This window comes from Helobdella robusta (genome assembly GCF_000326865.2).
Source record: "Helobdella robusta unplaced genomic scaffold HELROscaffold_37, whole genome shotgun sequence".
NCBI lineage: Eukaryota > Metazoa > Annelida > Clitellata > Rhynchobdellida > Glossiphoniidae > Helobdella > Helobdella robusta.
In genome coordinates this window covers 1,584,777-1,600,921 of record NW_008704785.1, presented here as the reverse complement: position 1 = coordinate 1,600,921, position 16,145 = coordinate 1,584,777, and the positions used below count along the sequence as shown (strand labels likewise).

The following is a 16,145-nucleotide window of genomic DNA, read 5'->3' as shown; positions in this document are numbered from 1 at the left end:
CAATAATAATAATAATAAAGAAATAACCACTGAAACTCTTTCTCACATGCTATCCTGTGATTGCTTAGATGGGGTCTTCTTGAATTGTTATTTTCAGTTATAATATTATTAATATTATTATTTTTGTTGTTGTTGTTTTTGCTATTGTTATTATTTTGTTATTATTATTATTCCATTTCAGATTTTGAAAGAAACCTTTTCAATACTAGAAATCTGCTTAACTGCTCTGAATAAAAGCAATAACAACGTTAACACTGATAATAATTATATCAGTAGTAGTAGTATTGATAATAATAATAATATTAATAATAATTATGATATTATAGGTAATTATAACGTTAAGGGAAATAAATATTTCCAGATAATTAAGCAGGGGATTTGTCTTTTGAGAAATTTTCTAACTGTCGGAGATAATTTTATGACATTTAAAATTTCCTTGTCAACATTTTGGTCCGCGAATTTGAACCTGCTGGTTAGGTTGCAGAAGGTTTTTAAGAGTTCTGGGGAGGTTGTTTATTTTTGCGAATGTTAGTATCTATGCAAGTATGTACGTGTATCTATACATTTGCTGGTATGTACGTGAGTATGTTATGTAAGTGCGTGAGCGCGCGTGTTTTTTCTTTAAATTTAATCATTTCATTTTTTCTATTCTAGACGTGGAAGACTTCTTTTCCAAAGTCATACGATTCTCGTGTGAAAACGAAGAACTAAAACAGACTGTAGCATGAAATCAACAACATCGTCACTTGAAGCAACAACAACACCTACATCAGCAGCAACTAAACTAACGAAATCAAAGACTTCCACAAAATGAAGAACAAGCAAGAAGATAAACCTTAGCAGCAAAAACTATGATCACTTGTTTTTTGTTTGCAGTTTGACGTTACGGTTTTTGTTCATTCATTCATTCATTCATTCATTCGTTGGTTTCGTTCATTTAATTATTCATACACACATACATGCGGGCATACATAAACACATACATACATACTTACATTTAATATTTCGAACCAGTATTATCATAGCGAGAGTTTAGTTCATTTTTTAACGAAACATACAAATAAGCAGACATACATAACATACACTTGTGTGATATGATTGATTTTTTTTCATTTTTAATTTGGCACTGAATGTTTTCTGGTTATATTCCATTCAAATTTGATATTTGTAAAATTTTCTTTTAGTGTCATAAAAATCCCTTCTTAGAAAAAATATTTAGTTAAATTTGTATGGACAAAGACGAAGGGAGCTTTGATCATCAGCTGATTAATTTAATTATCGTATCATTTCCAATTTTCAGAAGTTCACTTTTAGAATTCTATTTAGACAAATTTGGCCGAAGTTAATACTTTTTCGGCAGCCGTTCTCTGTACTAATTAATTAATATGTTAATTTTATCCTGAATTTATTAATTTTTCTATTTAATTAATCGTTATAATGATTTTTCGCATACGTTTCTTAAAAAACGCCGCATCATTTTTACCGAAAAGATCAATCTGCGGCGTCTGCTTCGATGTCGATGGAGTACTCGCGAAGGGGCCGGTGGCTATTTCCGGCTCTACGAACGCGATTAGGAAGTTGACTGACGAAAAAAGTCGCTGGAAAGTTCCTGTTGCATTTGTCACTAATTCCTCCATTTCGAGCCAGCGTAGAGCCGATTATTTATCTGAAATATTGAATGTCAAGGTCGATTCCTTTTTTATGTTTTGCATTTTTTACATAATATTTTATTATATTTTTTATTATTTTGCAGCGTTTTACATAGTAGTAAGCTTACATGGCACCTATCTTCTTATGAAATCTGGATCAATTATTAAATTCAAGTTGCTATTGCACATTATAATTATTATCATAGTAATATGACTGTACATTTTTAATTTTAAAAACTTATTCAATTGTTATTGTCTGTATGTAATTGTAATGTGTTAAGTAATCTATAACTGTTAATATAGCATGTCTCTTTCTTCTCAGATTAATAGCGTTGCTAGAAGTTCTTACTTTCATCTAAGTAGAGTAAAAAACTTTTGCCTTTCCTTGACAATCCTACTCTTCTCCTTCTTGCTACTTCATTAACTTTTTCTAGGATTGGTTATTGCAACATGCTCTACTATGGTCTTCCTGATTTAACATTAGTGTAATGTTATGTGACCAAACAAGTCCTTAGAAAATATTTTCTTATTATCAAATCTAACAGGTGTGCCCTACACAAGTTGTACAGGCGCACAGTCCATTGGAGCTGTTCACAGATTTGAGGAAAATGTTCTGTCTTCTGATTGGCCAGGGAGATGTCAGGAGTTTAGCTAATGAGTAAGTTATAATTTTCAAATTTTTAATAATATTTTTTATAATATTGATTATTAATATATATTAGATTATTTATTATGTATATCATATTATTATTATTATTTTAACTGTTATTAGTGCTATTGTTTCTGTTTCATAATAATGACAATATTTTATAAAAAGAGTTGGTCTATCAAATGTATGCACATTAGAAGACTTAAGAAGAGCTTATCCATTGTTGGATATGGTGAATGTTGAGAGTAAATATAAACCTGTTGGTAATAATTTAGTATTTTCTATTAAATTAAATTAATTTATTATTCTTTCTACTCTTTATTTTATTATTCTTTCAGATTGTAAATATTATCTATTACAGTCAAATGATCTTATAAATGGTTTTACAATGCCACACCTATTATTTGAATTGAAGATAGCACAAAACATTAAGTAAAAACGGTGAAATGAATTACAAACGCTTATACATACATGTGTATGTTATATTTATCTCTATATTTCTTTAGATTGACAAAGAGAAGATAACAAAAAATTTTCCCAGGGTTGAAGGTTTAACCAAATTTTTTTAATTATTCACTAATTTTTCTAATTTATTCACTAAATTTTCTTACTAATTTTCTTAATTTATTCACTATTTTTCCTAATTTATTCACTAACTTTCATTAATTATTCGCCAAATCAAGATATCTCATCTGCAAATATCATCTGCATCTGCAATAACTTATATAGCACCTATTTTTTTCCAATGGTCCTCTAACAATACAGATTTATATTATGAATAGCCTGATGAAATGAATTTTATATTATAGCGTTTTCAAATTTAACTTTAGCAATTCGTATAGTCTCAAATTTTGATCAAGGAACACTAATACTAATTTATATGGTGTGTCACCGAGTTAAACAGTATTCCAAAATTGATATAACGCTTGACATTTTTCTTAAAAACAACCATCATGAAGCAATCATCCTACTTGGAGAGTCAGTACATTGGGAATCAACGTTACAGTTAGTGATAGATTTATTGAGGACGAATGGTCTGCCTACGAAATTACTCTCAAAATCTTCGAAATTTGAACAACCACCTCTGATTGCCTGCAATTTTGATTTGGAGTACATGGGTAGAGCTGCAATTCCAAGGTTCTGGGTCTTATTTATTATTTTTTATATCTATGTTATTAATTCAATCAATCTTCGTTTTGCGTCCAGAGACCCGGTTTTCCGAGGTAGGACGTTATTATTAATTATTTATCATCTTTCATAAAAATGTTATTAATAATCAATTAATTATCTCTCATGGCTTTCATTTATAGTTTTGTTTTGTTTTGTTTGGTTGGTGAATGATTGATTGGTTGGCTGGTTGGTTAACTGTGTGGTTGATTAATTTTCAGATTTGGTCACGGTGCATTTCTCGTCTGTATTGAAGCTCTTTACAAAGTAAGGTAATATTTAAATGCATCTCTATATTCTTATTCAATTGTAATTTCTTGTATTTATTCATGAATTTATTCATTTATTATGTTTTTATAACATTAATATTTGATGTTATTTTCAATTCCTACAAATCAGCCATATGCCAAAAACATTTTACTAATATTCGAAATAATGTCAGGACGTTTTAAATAACCTGATGAAATCACTGTCATATATCATAATATAGTATTATAACTTTGTGTATCATATACACATACTAATACAAAAGCTATGTATTTCATATTTTCATTCTTTAAAATGTTCAGAAAGTCACAGGGCATAGTTTGAAGTTTTCATCCCTGATTGGAAAACCAACGGAGGTAACATTTAGGTATGCAGAACTCGTTCTTGCTAGAGAGTCCCAAAAGTTAGGTATACAGTCGTCCGTTAAAAAGATGTACATGGTTGGGTATGTCGTCTTACCTGTTTTCGTTCTTTTGTATCTTTTCTCGTAAAATAAGTCTCAGTGATTCTTAGTTTTAAATGTCGTTTTTTTTAGTGTTTAATGTATTTGTGTAATTGATTGTGTGCGGATTTCATTATTTCATATTAACTGTAATTAACTTTTAAAATATGACGTCACTCAGGGACGTGCCAGAAGCGGACATTGCAGGCGCCAATCTCTACCAGAAGTACGTCAAAAAACTGGACATGTACCGGAAGTTGGGCAATGATGAGGAGGAGTGCATAAATTTAGCGAACACCGAGCTACCGCCATCACGGAACATTCCCATGCACCCGTCACTAATTAAGCAGACCGTGAAACGAGTCGAGAGTTTGCTGGTCTGCACCGGCGTCTACAAACAGAGCGACAAAAAGTTAGAAGTGGCGGCCACAGAGGGCAGGCATGTTTATCACAATAGGAGTATTGATGCACTGAACTTTGATAAGAGTGTCGAGTCTCCGACGAAAATTTTTTGCGACGTTAACGAGGCTATTGAGTACATCGTCGAGCAAAATAACTTGTGAAATTTACTCATTATTGTATTTAAAAATTGATAAATGATCGATCAAATCGTTTGAATTATTTATTTTTCTAATAATGTATCAATTTATTTACTTGTATTTATAAATTTGCACTACTGGTTTTTGGATTAATTTATTCATCGACTAAGACGACGACGCTGTGATCTGTGTGTAATGTTTTGTATTCATGTTGTCAATATTACATTTTTCGATGTCTGTAACCACAACTTAGATATGAAGCAATTGTTTAATAGTAGCAATGAAACGTAGTATCAAACCTTGTAACAGTTTGACATGTAATGAAACTTGCACAGCGTATCTGCATTCTCATGAATTTAGGCTAAGTTTAAATACATGTTTCTTATTTTAATATGCTCTTACTGAACGTTTGCAATATGTTTGCCATGCAATTTTTAATTAGCTCAGTTAATGTTTAGTTTATTTTTCAATTTACAGTTTCTGCGATTATAGATTTATTGTGGATTTGAAGCAGATAAAAAAGCGTGCAGATACGATGTTTTTTTTTATTACGAAACAACCAAATACGTTGTTGACTATTTATTAATGAATAATTTTTAAAAACGTTAAATATAGAAGCGCGGTTTTTGAGAAGAGAAATCAACCCAGCAAATCTCAACACGCAGTTAAAACATGATTCAACTTAGTTACGGCTGTCGTTATCATCTGATGCAACAAATCATTTGAGCATTTCACGTTTAAAGTCTTCAGATGTATACTCACCGGACAGTCGTCGACGGTCATGGTTAGTGTTTCTTCAGGTTCAATAGTCGGTTTGCACTCCTCCCCAAACATGTCAATCATTAATTGCACCGCCTTCCTACTAAATTTATTCTCTTTACTCTCTATATCCGCTTCTGTACACTCGATTGCGAGTTTCTGAATAGCGGAATCGGACTCGGCCTTGAGTATGACCATGATGATAGTGTCTGCAAACATATCGTTGGTCATACTCGAAGTCCATTCTAAGACAGCCATTTTTTTCTCTAATGTCACTAATATGGATTTAAATACTAAAATCTGTGGTGCTGCTGGCTGTTTAGTTTTACCAGTCTCAACTGTAGCTTCTCTCTTTATTAATTCTATGTCTGTGGCAATCTTATTAAGGTGATACTGTAGCTGGGCTAGGCTACCATTGTATGGGACACTAAGCCTCTGTTGCACGTTGCACGTGATGAGGTCAGTGTAGTTAGGAATGTCGCTGGGATGCATGATGTGGTAGTTGAAGTTCTTCTTCACCAGGACACCTGATATCTTTTCATCTTGTTTCGGTTTCTGGACAGCTAGCTGCCCTACTATTTTGGCCAGCTTCTCACCTCTGAATAGCAGCTGCAATTGAAAAATATGATGGAGATTAATAATTAATAAAAGATGAAAATGCTATGAATGAAAATAAACCAATAAAATTTGTCAAGAAAAAGAAACATAAACAATATGAACAAATCCAATCACCTCAACAGCCTGTCCATTCCTTGGATTATGAACATTGATTTTGTAATCAGTAGAATCTTCATACTCTCTAATTAGTGCAGCTTTCAGTCGACTCATCTCGTTTTGCTCGCCATGAACCAGGACACAGTGTGCTGGCTTCAGAATCCTAATAAACTCACTAGTCTGTTGATAGTCAGTGTGGGCTGAAAACGAAATATAGTCTACAGAACATCTCAGAGGCAACTTCTGTCCATTCATTGTGACGATTTCTTCAGGTTCTGATAAGATATGTTTAGCTAGAGTGCCTTCAACACAGTATCCGGCAATAATAACTCCATTTTTTTTATCATTACACCAGGACTCAAACAGCTCTCTTGATAAGCCACTCTGCATCATGCCGGGACTTGCCAGGACCACAGAGGGCCCAATGTCCTCAAAGTGGTCGGCATTCTTCAGGTTGGAGATGTGCTTGAATATGAAAGGGTTGGAAACAGCAATCTGCTTTTTAATTCGTTCATTCATGGCGTGGATGTATGTTTGATAGACTGACATGCATTTCTTTGCAAGTGATGATGCATAATAGATGGGAACCTCTTGAAGCTCGGGGTGGGCTGACCAGTATTCGTCTAGAATCAACAGAAGCTCCTGGAAACAAAATTTAAGAAACGTTTTAAAAATTTTTTTTAAAAACGATAATAGGTTTCATTTATTTGGTAAAAGAATGAATTTATTTAAAAAAAATGAGGAATAAGCAACTTGAGCTCTTCCAAGAGCAAAGACTGGAATGAGACATCTACCACCACGAGAAACAATATTGTGAATCAAGTTAGTGAATCTTTGTTCCCTCTCTTCCCTAGGCTCATGGATGTGGGTTCCATATGTTGACTCAACAATCAGGACATCTGGTTTGACATTAGGCAGTTCAGCAGCCATTAAATGCCTATCCTCTTGCCTACTGAAATCCCCAGTGTATAATACTTTGACACCGGCTATTTCAATCATGAACATGGCGGCTCCTAGGACGTGCCCAGCATTGTAGCACCAGAACTTTATGCCACTGATGTCAATTTCTTGATGGAAGTTCACAGTTTCTATTTTGTCCATGCTTTCCTCTATGTCTTTTTCTACATAGAGCATTTTGTCAGCTGATATGTTACTGACCTTGACATAATCTGAGAGGAGCCATCTGTAGATGGCTTTTGTTGCATGGGTCATAAAGCACCTTCCCTGTTAAATGAAAATAAAATCATTATGACAAACAGTGCAAACTATCTCAATAATAACTAATACTAATTAATTTTTTTGCATAACATGAACAGAATATTTATTTTACTTTTTTAGGAAAAAATAAATGATTGACAAACAGTTAAGTAAATTGTAAGTGAGTGAATTACATACTTTAAATGGCGTTTTCTGTAAGAACCAAGGCAGGGCCCCACAATGATCAAGATGGAAATGACTGATCAACATCAAATTGACATTCTGTAATTCATCCTGGATGAGGTCAAAATATGGTAGTGCATCTAATCCATTCATCCCTGGATGGATTCCACAATCGAGTAGAATCTTCTTGCCTTTGAATTCCAGTAGCAAACAAGACCGTCCAACTTCCTGACCGGCCCCCAAAGGCCTAATTACTAATTGATCACTGTCTTCTATGGGTAACGCTGACTTCTTTTTAGCAGCCATAACAGTATTCCTATTTCACTATGTAAAAATAAATTTTTAAATTAACTATTATTAAATTAAATTAAACTAATTAAACAAAATTAATTAGGTGTGTAAGTTGTAATGCGGAAAAACGCAAAAAAATTGAAGTATTATTAAGCTCTAACCTAAATTAAACTAAACAACTAAAAAAAGAAAGAATGCTTATCCCAACCTATTCTTAGTTTTCACTAATTTCAGGGAATACTATTATTTTTAAACAGGCAGCCAACACAGTCGACAATACAAGCAGGCTTGAACATAGAAAAAAAACCTTTAAAATATTTGTATCTGATTTACTTTTAAAGATCTGTTAACAAAATTTACTTTTACACGATCTTGTAAATTTTGGTCCTCAAATAAATCACAGCTAAATTTATCATTATGGAACTGTCAGACGATGTTTTAAAAGGTTTAATGTATATAAATGAAGAAAATCATATTCACGATAAAATTTTTCCTAGCGTCATTCAGTCCGTCTGTCAGACTTTAGTTGAAAATCCCATTAGTGAAAGTGGGTGTTTTTGTGTTGGGTTGTATCATTGTTTGATGTGTATGTTTCAAATTTTCGGTTGCTTTAGTAGTTAGTTTGCTAAAGTTTAATTTAGAATTTTAGATTTAAAGTTTTTTTTAATTTATATCTTCTTAAAATTTAAATATATTTTGCTTAATTTCATCATGTTTTAAATTTAATTTAATTTTAATATTCACAATATTTTTTCTCAAATTTTTTCACTCAGAGCTGCCATCAATTGCAGGATTGAATCCACTATCACTCAAAATTAGCTACTCCACACTCCCATGTATCTTTCTTGAGTGTGCTAAAAATAATACCCATACATCTGAGATGAAGTATCTAGAATTAATTTATAATATAAAGAAATTTTATATATGTAATAAATAATTATTAAAAATTTTTAATATATTTTCTGGTTATGGTTTATTATAGTTACATCTTTAAATTATAAAACATTTTGTTTTAATATCTCATTATAAGCTAATTAAATTTCTTTGTTGTACAATCTAATTTTAATAAAATTAAGTATTTGTTGCTATATAGATGTAAAATAGTTAAGTGTGTTTGTTACTATTCATTTATTTTCCAGTGGTTTTAATATGATAATCTTATTTAGTTACTTTTTCTTCAAAATTAGGGAATTTTTGTTAGATCTGAAAATGAAGAATGAAAGAGTTGATGCAATTTGTGATGGCTATAAAGTTAGCTTCATTACTTTTCATACTTTTTTTGTCATTCATTAGTAATACTATTCATTATCATTAATAACATTGATAATTTACCAAATAATGTTTTATTTTTTTTGCACCAAAGAATATAAAAAACAATCTAAGAGACAACTTATCGAAGTAATAAAACCTTTTTTTCTAGTTTTTTTCTATTATAATATAATAATATCAATTTAAATGTGTATTTATAATCACAATATCTATAATTATTGTAATAATTGTTAAATATTTCAAGAATAGGCCAGTCATATCCCGATCTAACTGATGTTAACTGGAGTCTTGACTATCAGATAAAAGTAATTTTGGAAAATTAAAAATAAATGAATTTTCTTTCTTTATTTTATTATCATTTAGTATCATATTATATTATTATTATTATTATGTATAATTATTTTTTCAACAGAATAGCTCACAAGGTAAGATAGGTCAGCCAGTATTCACAATAGAACTCAATACGCAAGTATGGTTGTAAAAAAATTATTTTTATTAGGTCTATAATTAATATATTATTTCTTTATTATTACTCTATATATTATTTTTGCTTTTTAGAATGATGAAGAAAATGTTAAGATGTTTTGCACCAAAGAACAGTTACAGGTTATATTCATAGGCATAATTAATATTTATTACTATTCTTTGTTATTATTCTTCTCCTTCTTGTGCCTTATCCTTTCAGGACATTGGCGACCATCGACCTCCACAAAACCCGATCTTTAACACTTTGTAGTAATTGAAATGTGGTGATATTCAACAAGTGACACAGGGACCTCACATTGTTAGATTTTCCATTCTTTCCTTCCGCATTATGTGACCAAAAAACTCTAACTGTCCCCGTCGAATTATCTGTAGTAATTTCCTCTTTTCATAACCGGACTGTTTTAATACATCCTCATTCAAAGTATGATAGGTCCAACTAATTTTCATAATTCTTCTCAAAAACCACATCTCAGTCGCGTTAATCTATTTTTCTAATTCTTTAGAAATTGTCCAGGACTCAGACACCGTTGTTGTTTATTTTCATTGATATTCATCATTACACATTACGATTTTCGGCGTTCGTAATCAAAAACTTTTATATTTTACTTACCTTATTTAACCTTTAATGATTTTCTTTACTTTAGGATTTAGTCAGCAAACTTCAAGACGCCTGTAAAAGTTTAGAAAGAGTTGCATCACAAACTTAAATACACAAACGAAACGAAACGAAACCTACCCATATAACATATAGGAAACGAATTTTTATTTATTCCTCAAAACTTAAAATTACCAAATAAGAGACAGGACGATTGTGATGGAGTTCATTAAATCTTAACGACAATTTTGTTAATACGTTTGGAAACCTAATAAGTTGAAGAAATTCATATACTGTTGTATATATAAATATATTTTTATATTTTGTTGAATTCAGTCGATCAGCTTGTCATGTTTCTTTTCAAGCTTTCAAACCTTATCGTACAAGGTACGTATAAAGTAAAATCCTGTTTCAATTCGTTGAGCACATATATTTTCTCTTTAAAGTGATGAAGATAAATCTTTTATTTCGTGTAATAAGATGACACGAGACGAGTTTTGTGTCTTATTATGTTACAGTATCTTACGGCGTGTTCTCCAACATTGCCTAAATAGATACCTTGTAACTTGCAAACCGTATATATATATAGAATAATGGAAAAGAAAGAACCATGTGGCAATTTAATCTCAGCAAAAAAAGCTATAACCGTTACTAGTGAAAATTAAAACCACGGAAAGGTACCAGACTTTGCGAGTGTCGATTTAATAAAATAAATATAACGGTCATAATTATACTTAATTATAATAATTAAAATTATAATATTCATTGCTTTAATTTTCACGATTGCGGGGAAAGTATATAGTTCAGGGTTATAATTTGACGATAATTATGACTATTATTACGATTATAATTATTATGTTTCCATGAAGGTAATTTCCATAAGCAGAAGAATGTTCCATGGGAAAGGCCTTGGTCCTGGAGACAGCAGAGTTAGTAATTGTCTTTCCGTATCCACTTTAGTTCTATGTGCCCAAAAAAATATTGCTCAATTATAACTAATTATAATTAAAATAATTATGGTTGAGTTATAATGTAGACAAAAAGTTATGCTGTTCTTTCTTACAACTAATCTAACTAAATCTCAAGCGATTTGTTGAATGAGTGTCTGAAACAATCATTTATACGCGTAAAATTATATTTCGATAATTTAACTAGCGCCTATTAAAAACTATAATCAAACGATTTATGTAGCGCTGCCAACTCACATAATGACGAATCCAGAGACATTGGTTCTTATAACTTCCTCCTTGGAAATTGCATAACTTGTACTCAGTACGTGGTGTTCTAACGAGCCAGCTATTTAAAATAATTGAAAAAGATTATAGTTAATAATAATAATAGTAATAATAATAATTATTACATATGGTAACAGGAACCAGCTTCATATTGTTATCTTCTGGGATCATTCCTAATGGGAGCATGGAGTCCGGAAGTTTAGGAGCTATAAGTGGTGGGGAGGAAAAAGATTATAAATATACGAATCAAACCGTCATTAAATCCGTCAATGAATCAATCAATTAACGCACAAACCTCCAATCTTATAAATCTCGACATCTTGAAACCTGACTTCGAACGTGTGAGGGTATAGATTGCCGGAAACGCCATAGAAATAATTTTTTATCTTTGTATATCTCTTGTTCGTTCGGAAATTTTGACTCCTCTCAACGACCTAGACGGGGAAAATATTATCACTCTCAATATGATTAATTATCATCTGTAAACTTGGCAAAAATAGGATATTGAAAAAAAGTCTCAGAGCGGTCCTGTCCCAGCGGACCTAGTTAGACTTCTTGGAATCCTTTACAAATCTTTGCTATGCTATGTTGTTATGTCAAAAGTTTTGAGACATCGAAAAGAGACTTGATGATAGAAGACATGCAATATTATTTCATCACCAAATAATAATAATAATAAAACAACAACAATAATAATAATAACAGGTCCCCACCCCGCCGGATTTGGGCAGCATAACGATCTTAACGAAATCAGGGATGTCTTTTTGAAATTTCGTGTAGAGTAGCTCGTGATCCATTACAACTAAGATTTCAACTGTCGGGGGAGAACATCATAAATAAATCATAATCAATACTAACTATAAACCAATAATTATGGATATAATTATAAAATTTATGAATTTAATTGAATATAATTGACTCTATAATTACTCTCGAAAGCAGAGGCAGCATGCTTCAGGCAGTCGTAGCCACTTCCTTTAACCCAGCCACACGTATTGATGATAACCCCACTAATGTTACCTGACGTAAGACCAAAAATTATAATAATTACAATAATAATAATAATTATTATTATTATTTATAGCAAAAACAAAGAAAAATCTATCAAACAATCAATTAAAGATATCGTAAAAAGACGAAATTAACAGAACAACAAAAACTATCTGGTAAAATATGAGAGCATCACCCACAATGGTTATTAAATTCGGATCGGTAGTTGACGGCCTCGGCCATTACACTAACTAGTGAATTGTAGTAGGACGTGTTCTCGGATGGGGCCTTGTGTCCGAAATGAAACACGAGAGGGTTGTCGAGGTCGTAGCCATTTTGAATGTCAGCCGGACGTGTGATACACAGTGCCCCTGAAATTTAGATTGGTGGAATAAGAAACTCTGATTGGTTGGCTGTTAGTCTGCGATTAGTTGATTGGTTAAAGGTGAATTCTGTTTGGCCGATGAGTGAAATTCGATTGTTTGATTGGTGACAGATGAATTTTAATTGGCTAGTGAGTGAAATTCGATTGGTTTGTAAGTGGGATGTGAAATAAATTTGACTATATGATTGTTGAAAATACAACAGTTACTGGCTGATCGATGAAATTGAATTAGTTTCAGGTAAAATTTGAAATAAATATGATTGGTTGATTGGTGAAGCCAATTTTGATTCGTTGCTTGAAATTGGAATGTAAGATAAATGTGATTGGTTGATGGCTAAAAAGTCAAAATGTGATTGGATGATTGCCCAACCAACCAACAGTTCCTGGAATTGAGATCTCGTTCTGAAATATATTGAAATTTTATAATAAAGTAAAAAATTATTTTTAAAATAAGATAATAATTTTTTATTTATTAATCATATTTATTTATTTATCATTTCAAAAAAGATAATAATATTTAAACCTTATCAACATTATTAGCAATCATATAAACAACAAATAATGAGAGCAATGGCAAAAATTTGAGCCAACAAATAAGCAACAACACCATAAACATCATCATCATTACTCCACCTGTCCAACATCTAGATCAACAAGAATGGGGGTCCAGCCTAATCTGGCCGCATAGTTCACTAATATCTTACAAAGTGTACTTTTACCTACATCCGTCGGACCGACTATCAACACCTAGATACGAAAAAATAATATTTGGGTTTGTTTTTTTTGTGGAAGTAATAGTAACAATTGAAACTGAATAAGTGAAGAAAAATTTTGATAAAATTGAAAACCTATCAAGAAAAAGTTCTATTGTATGTAATAAACTTTAGAAAGTTTAACTAAATAACTAAAATAAAGAAAAAAATGAGAAAAACTATCTCTAAAAAACTAAAACAGAAAAAAACTAGAAACCCTTGGTCCTCTGTTCATTGATTCTTCTGCCTTCTTCCTCATCTGATCAAGACCAGCGTGCAAATTTGCGTACATCATCATCATTGGACTGTTGGCAGTATAGACTTCATTAGCCTCACCACACACGCACAACTCACAACCCTCGTAAGTGAAGATGGCACCCTTGGCCCCAACTGAAAATTTGTAGATCTTTTTTTTCACTAATTCTGAGCCAAAGAACTCTGCTGTTCCTGATACTAACTATTTATGTGCGTGAGTTTGTGTGTGTGCGTGTGTATGTGTTTGAGTGTTAGTGTGTAATTTACTATCACTAATTAATAGTAATTTTAATAAATTTGATATAGCTAGTATAACCAATAGAAAATTAATCACAAACTTCAATGGTAATAGAGCCAGCAGCTTTGTCAACCTCAAATCTCAACTCATACTCAGGCAGTAACGTGTACATTTTTTTGTTTGACTGATTCAAAAAAATAGAAGTTTGATTTTTTTTTATTTAAACATATTAATACAATTAAAAATTAAACTTAAAAGATTTTACATTTTATAATATATAAAATAAATTGAAAAATTTTAAATGTAAAACTAAAAAGTAAAACTGGATGAAAAATTACACATTTTATTACATTTAATTTTAACTTCTAATTATTATTAATAACGAATTATTACAATTTAAAATTTTAGTACAAACTGAAAAAACTTACACTTGTTTCAGTCAGCTCACCAGAATTTGTAGAAGTATTAGCGTCAGATGCAGTCGCCATTTTCAAAATTAAATAATATTTAATTTAATTTTTTTATTACGAACTAAATAAATACCCAAATAAACTTTCTTTTAATTAAAAAACGAGTAAATTACATACGGAATTTGAAAAACGTGCGTGAACGCGGTAACCAAGAAAATTCAAAAAGTATCTTATTGAAGAAAATAGTATCATAAAATGAATAAAGATACTTTTTTCTAAATTTAAAAAATTCTCAATTTGATTTCATTGCGATATCGATGATGATGACGATTGTGACCTAACTAATTAAAAAACATCAAATAAAATTTATAAAATAGGATGGGTATATCGTTGCGAAATCGTTGGGGGAAATGACGTCATGTTAACAGTAGTTATTTCACTGGATGGTAGTTAATCAGCCTGTATAAAGGTTATATTCAATTCCTATCAAATAAATTTGACCAAATATCATATATCAGGATGAAAAATTTGTTATATTGGGATATTCGTATAAAAAGCGAGCAAAAGTTTAATATAAAAGCGCTTATAAATCTACACATATTGGCTCAGCTTGGCTTGGCTCGTCTTGAAATTGGATGTTAAGCTAGGTGTGGTCTCAAACTATTTGGAATTTTCTCAAAAAAATTTGAACTGCGTGCGCACATATGTAGCACTGGTTACTGTTGCTTCAATAATGAATTTATATACTATATATAAAGCGAGCAAAATTTTAATATAAAAGCGCTTCTAAATCTACGCATATTGGCTCAGCTTGGCTCGGCTCGGCTTGGAATTGGATGTTAAGCAAAGAGTGGTCCCAAACTATTTTGAATTCTCCCTGAAAAATTTGAACTGCGTGCCTACATATGTAGCACTGATTACTGCTGCTTTTTTTAATGAATTTATATAATATATATATATATATATATATATTAATTTTAGTATATATATATATATATATATATATATATATATATATATATATATTAACTAGAATCCATGTATACAAATAATTAATAAGATTATATGTTTATATAAAAAGCAATATAGCAGATTCAACCAGCCAACCAGAATGTTTCGAAGGCGTTCGATCGTTGACGTCAATTTAGTACGGTTAGCATTGTTGTTAAGACTGTATAATAGTGTACTACATACATTAAAAAAGTTTTTTACTGATCTGAATGATTGAAATGATGAGAATGTATGGTTGAAACTAGTATAAATAGGAGCTGAGACAGCATGAAAATCAGATCAGGCATTCTGCCTCGCTTAAGGCTTGAAGCGGTCTGCCTGATCTAATTTTTTTTAATTTTATTTATTTTATTATATAAAGTTATATAGATTTATATAGAGTTGCGCGGCTATATATGTTTGTCTGTGGTTTGTATGTTTGCATTTTTTTTAATTTTAGGTGGGTTCTTTAGCGGTTGCTCATACATACATACATACATACATACATTATGTTTGTTTTTTGTGGTAGTATGTTATGTTCTATTTTGCTCCTTTTTCTCCTTTTTCATGAGTCTTGAGTTAAGTTAATGAAACATAGGTAGGTGAAATTAAAAATTAATTTATTATATAGGTAGGCTAGGGCATAAGGTAATTTAGTTACATAGGTAGGTTAGGGACTTCTA

At 31.2% G+C, this 16,145-nt stretch overlaps 4 protein-coding genes across 4 annotated transcripts; 2 read left to right on the top strand and 2 right to left on the bottom strand.

The window, feature by feature from the left end:
• The first annotated feature begins 1,330 nt into the window (after positions 1–1,330).
• HELRODRAFT_187260 (hypothetical protein) lies at positions 1,331–5,277 on the top strand. The gene is made up of 8 exons (XM_009023624.1): positions 1,331–1,686; positions 2,195–2,307; positions 2,467–2,557; positions 2,805–2,847; positions 3,258–3,435; positions 3,687–3,732; positions 4,035–4,177; positions 4,356–5,277. Exons 1-8 carry the CDS (start codon positions 1,438–1,440, stop codon positions 4,735–4,737), a joined length of 1,245 nt encoding a protein of 414 aa, XP_009021872.1. The 5' UTR covers positions 1,331–1,437; the 3' UTR covers positions 4,738–5,277.
• On the bottom strand, positions 5,240–8,315 carry HELRODRAFT_101329 (hypothetical protein). The gene is made up of 6 exons (XM_009023623.1): positions 8,066–8,315; positions 7,582–7,890; positions 6,940–7,410; positions 6,205–6,828; positions 5,812–6,081; positions 5,240–5,772 (listed from the first exon to the last, which is right to left on the bottom strand). The coding sequence occupies exons 2-6, from the start codon at positions 7,870–7,872 to the stop codon at positions 5,368–5,370; spliced, it is 2,061 nt and encodes a 686-aa protein (XP_009021871.1). The 5' UTR covers positions 7,873–7,890; positions 8,066–8,315; the 3' UTR covers positions 5,240–5,367.
• Positions 8,275–10,319, top strand: HELRODRAFT_176405 (hypothetical protein; the record flags this gene model as incomplete). Its single annotated transcript, XM_009023622.1, has 6 exons — positions 8,275–8,404; positions 8,631–8,742; positions 9,045–9,108; positions 9,539–9,595; positions 9,685–9,732; positions 10,257–10,319. The coding sequence occupies 6 exons, from the start codon at positions 8,275–8,277 to the stop codon at positions 10,317–10,319; spliced, it is 474 nt and encodes a 157-aa protein (XP_009021870.1).
• A 616-nt stretch (positions 10,320–10,935) lies between these two features.
• Positions 10,936–14,642, bottom strand: HELRODRAFT_101326 (hypothetical protein). The gene is made up of 12 exons (XM_009023621.1): positions 14,491–14,642; positions 14,163–14,246; positions 13,787–14,026; positions 13,451–13,564; positions 13,192–13,219; positions 12,633–12,803; positions 12,373–12,462; positions 12,156–12,256; positions 11,738–11,876; positions 11,568–11,648; positions 11,413–11,503; positions 10,936–11,169 (listed from the first exon to the last, which is right to left on the bottom strand). The coding sequence occupies exons 1-12, from the start codon at positions 14,548–14,550 to the stop codon at positions 11,061–11,063; spliced, it is 1,308 nt and encodes a 435-aa protein (XP_009021869.1). The 5' UTR covers positions 14,551–14,642; the 3' UTR covers positions 10,936–11,060.
• Between the last annotated feature and the right edge of the window lie 1,503 nt (positions 14,643–16,145).

Coding starts and splice junctions, on each gene's coding strand:
- HELRODRAFT_101326 (XM_009023621.1), bottom strand. CDS start 14,550: ATGGCGACTGCATCTGACGCTAATACTTCTACAAATTCTGGTGAGCTG. Junction 12,257..12,372: donor TGCTGCCTCTGCTTTCGAGA/GTAATTATAGAG, acceptor CTCCCCCGACAG/TTGAAATCTTAGTTGTAATG. Junction 11,170..11,412: donor GTCTCTGGATTCGTCATTAT/GTGAGTTGGCAG, acceptor TTGGGCACATAG/AACTAAAGTGGATACGGAAA.
- HELRODRAFT_187260 (XM_009023624.1), top strand. CDS start 1,438: ATGATTTTTCGCATACGTTTCTTAAAAAACGCCGCATCATTTTTACCG. Junction 1,687..2,194: donor CTGAAATATTGAATGTCAAG/GTCGATTCCTTT, acceptor CAAATCTAACAG/GTGTGCCCTACACAAGTTGT. Junction 2,848..3,257: donor AAATTTTCCCAGGGTTGAAG/GTTTAACCAAAT, acceptor ACCATCATGAAG/CAATCATCCTACTTGGAGAG.
- HELRODRAFT_101329 (XM_009023623.1), bottom strand. CDS start 7,872: ATGGCTGCTAAAAAGAAGTCAGCGTTACCCATAGAAGACAGTGATCAA. Junction 7,411..7,581: donor TACAGAAAACGCCATTTAAA/GTATGTAATTCA, acceptor TTCATTTAACAG/GGAAGGTGCTTTATGACCCA. Junction 6,082..6,204: donor GGAATGGACAGGCTGTTGAG/GTGATTGGATTT, acceptor TTTCAATTGCAG/CTGCTATTCAGAGGTGAGAA.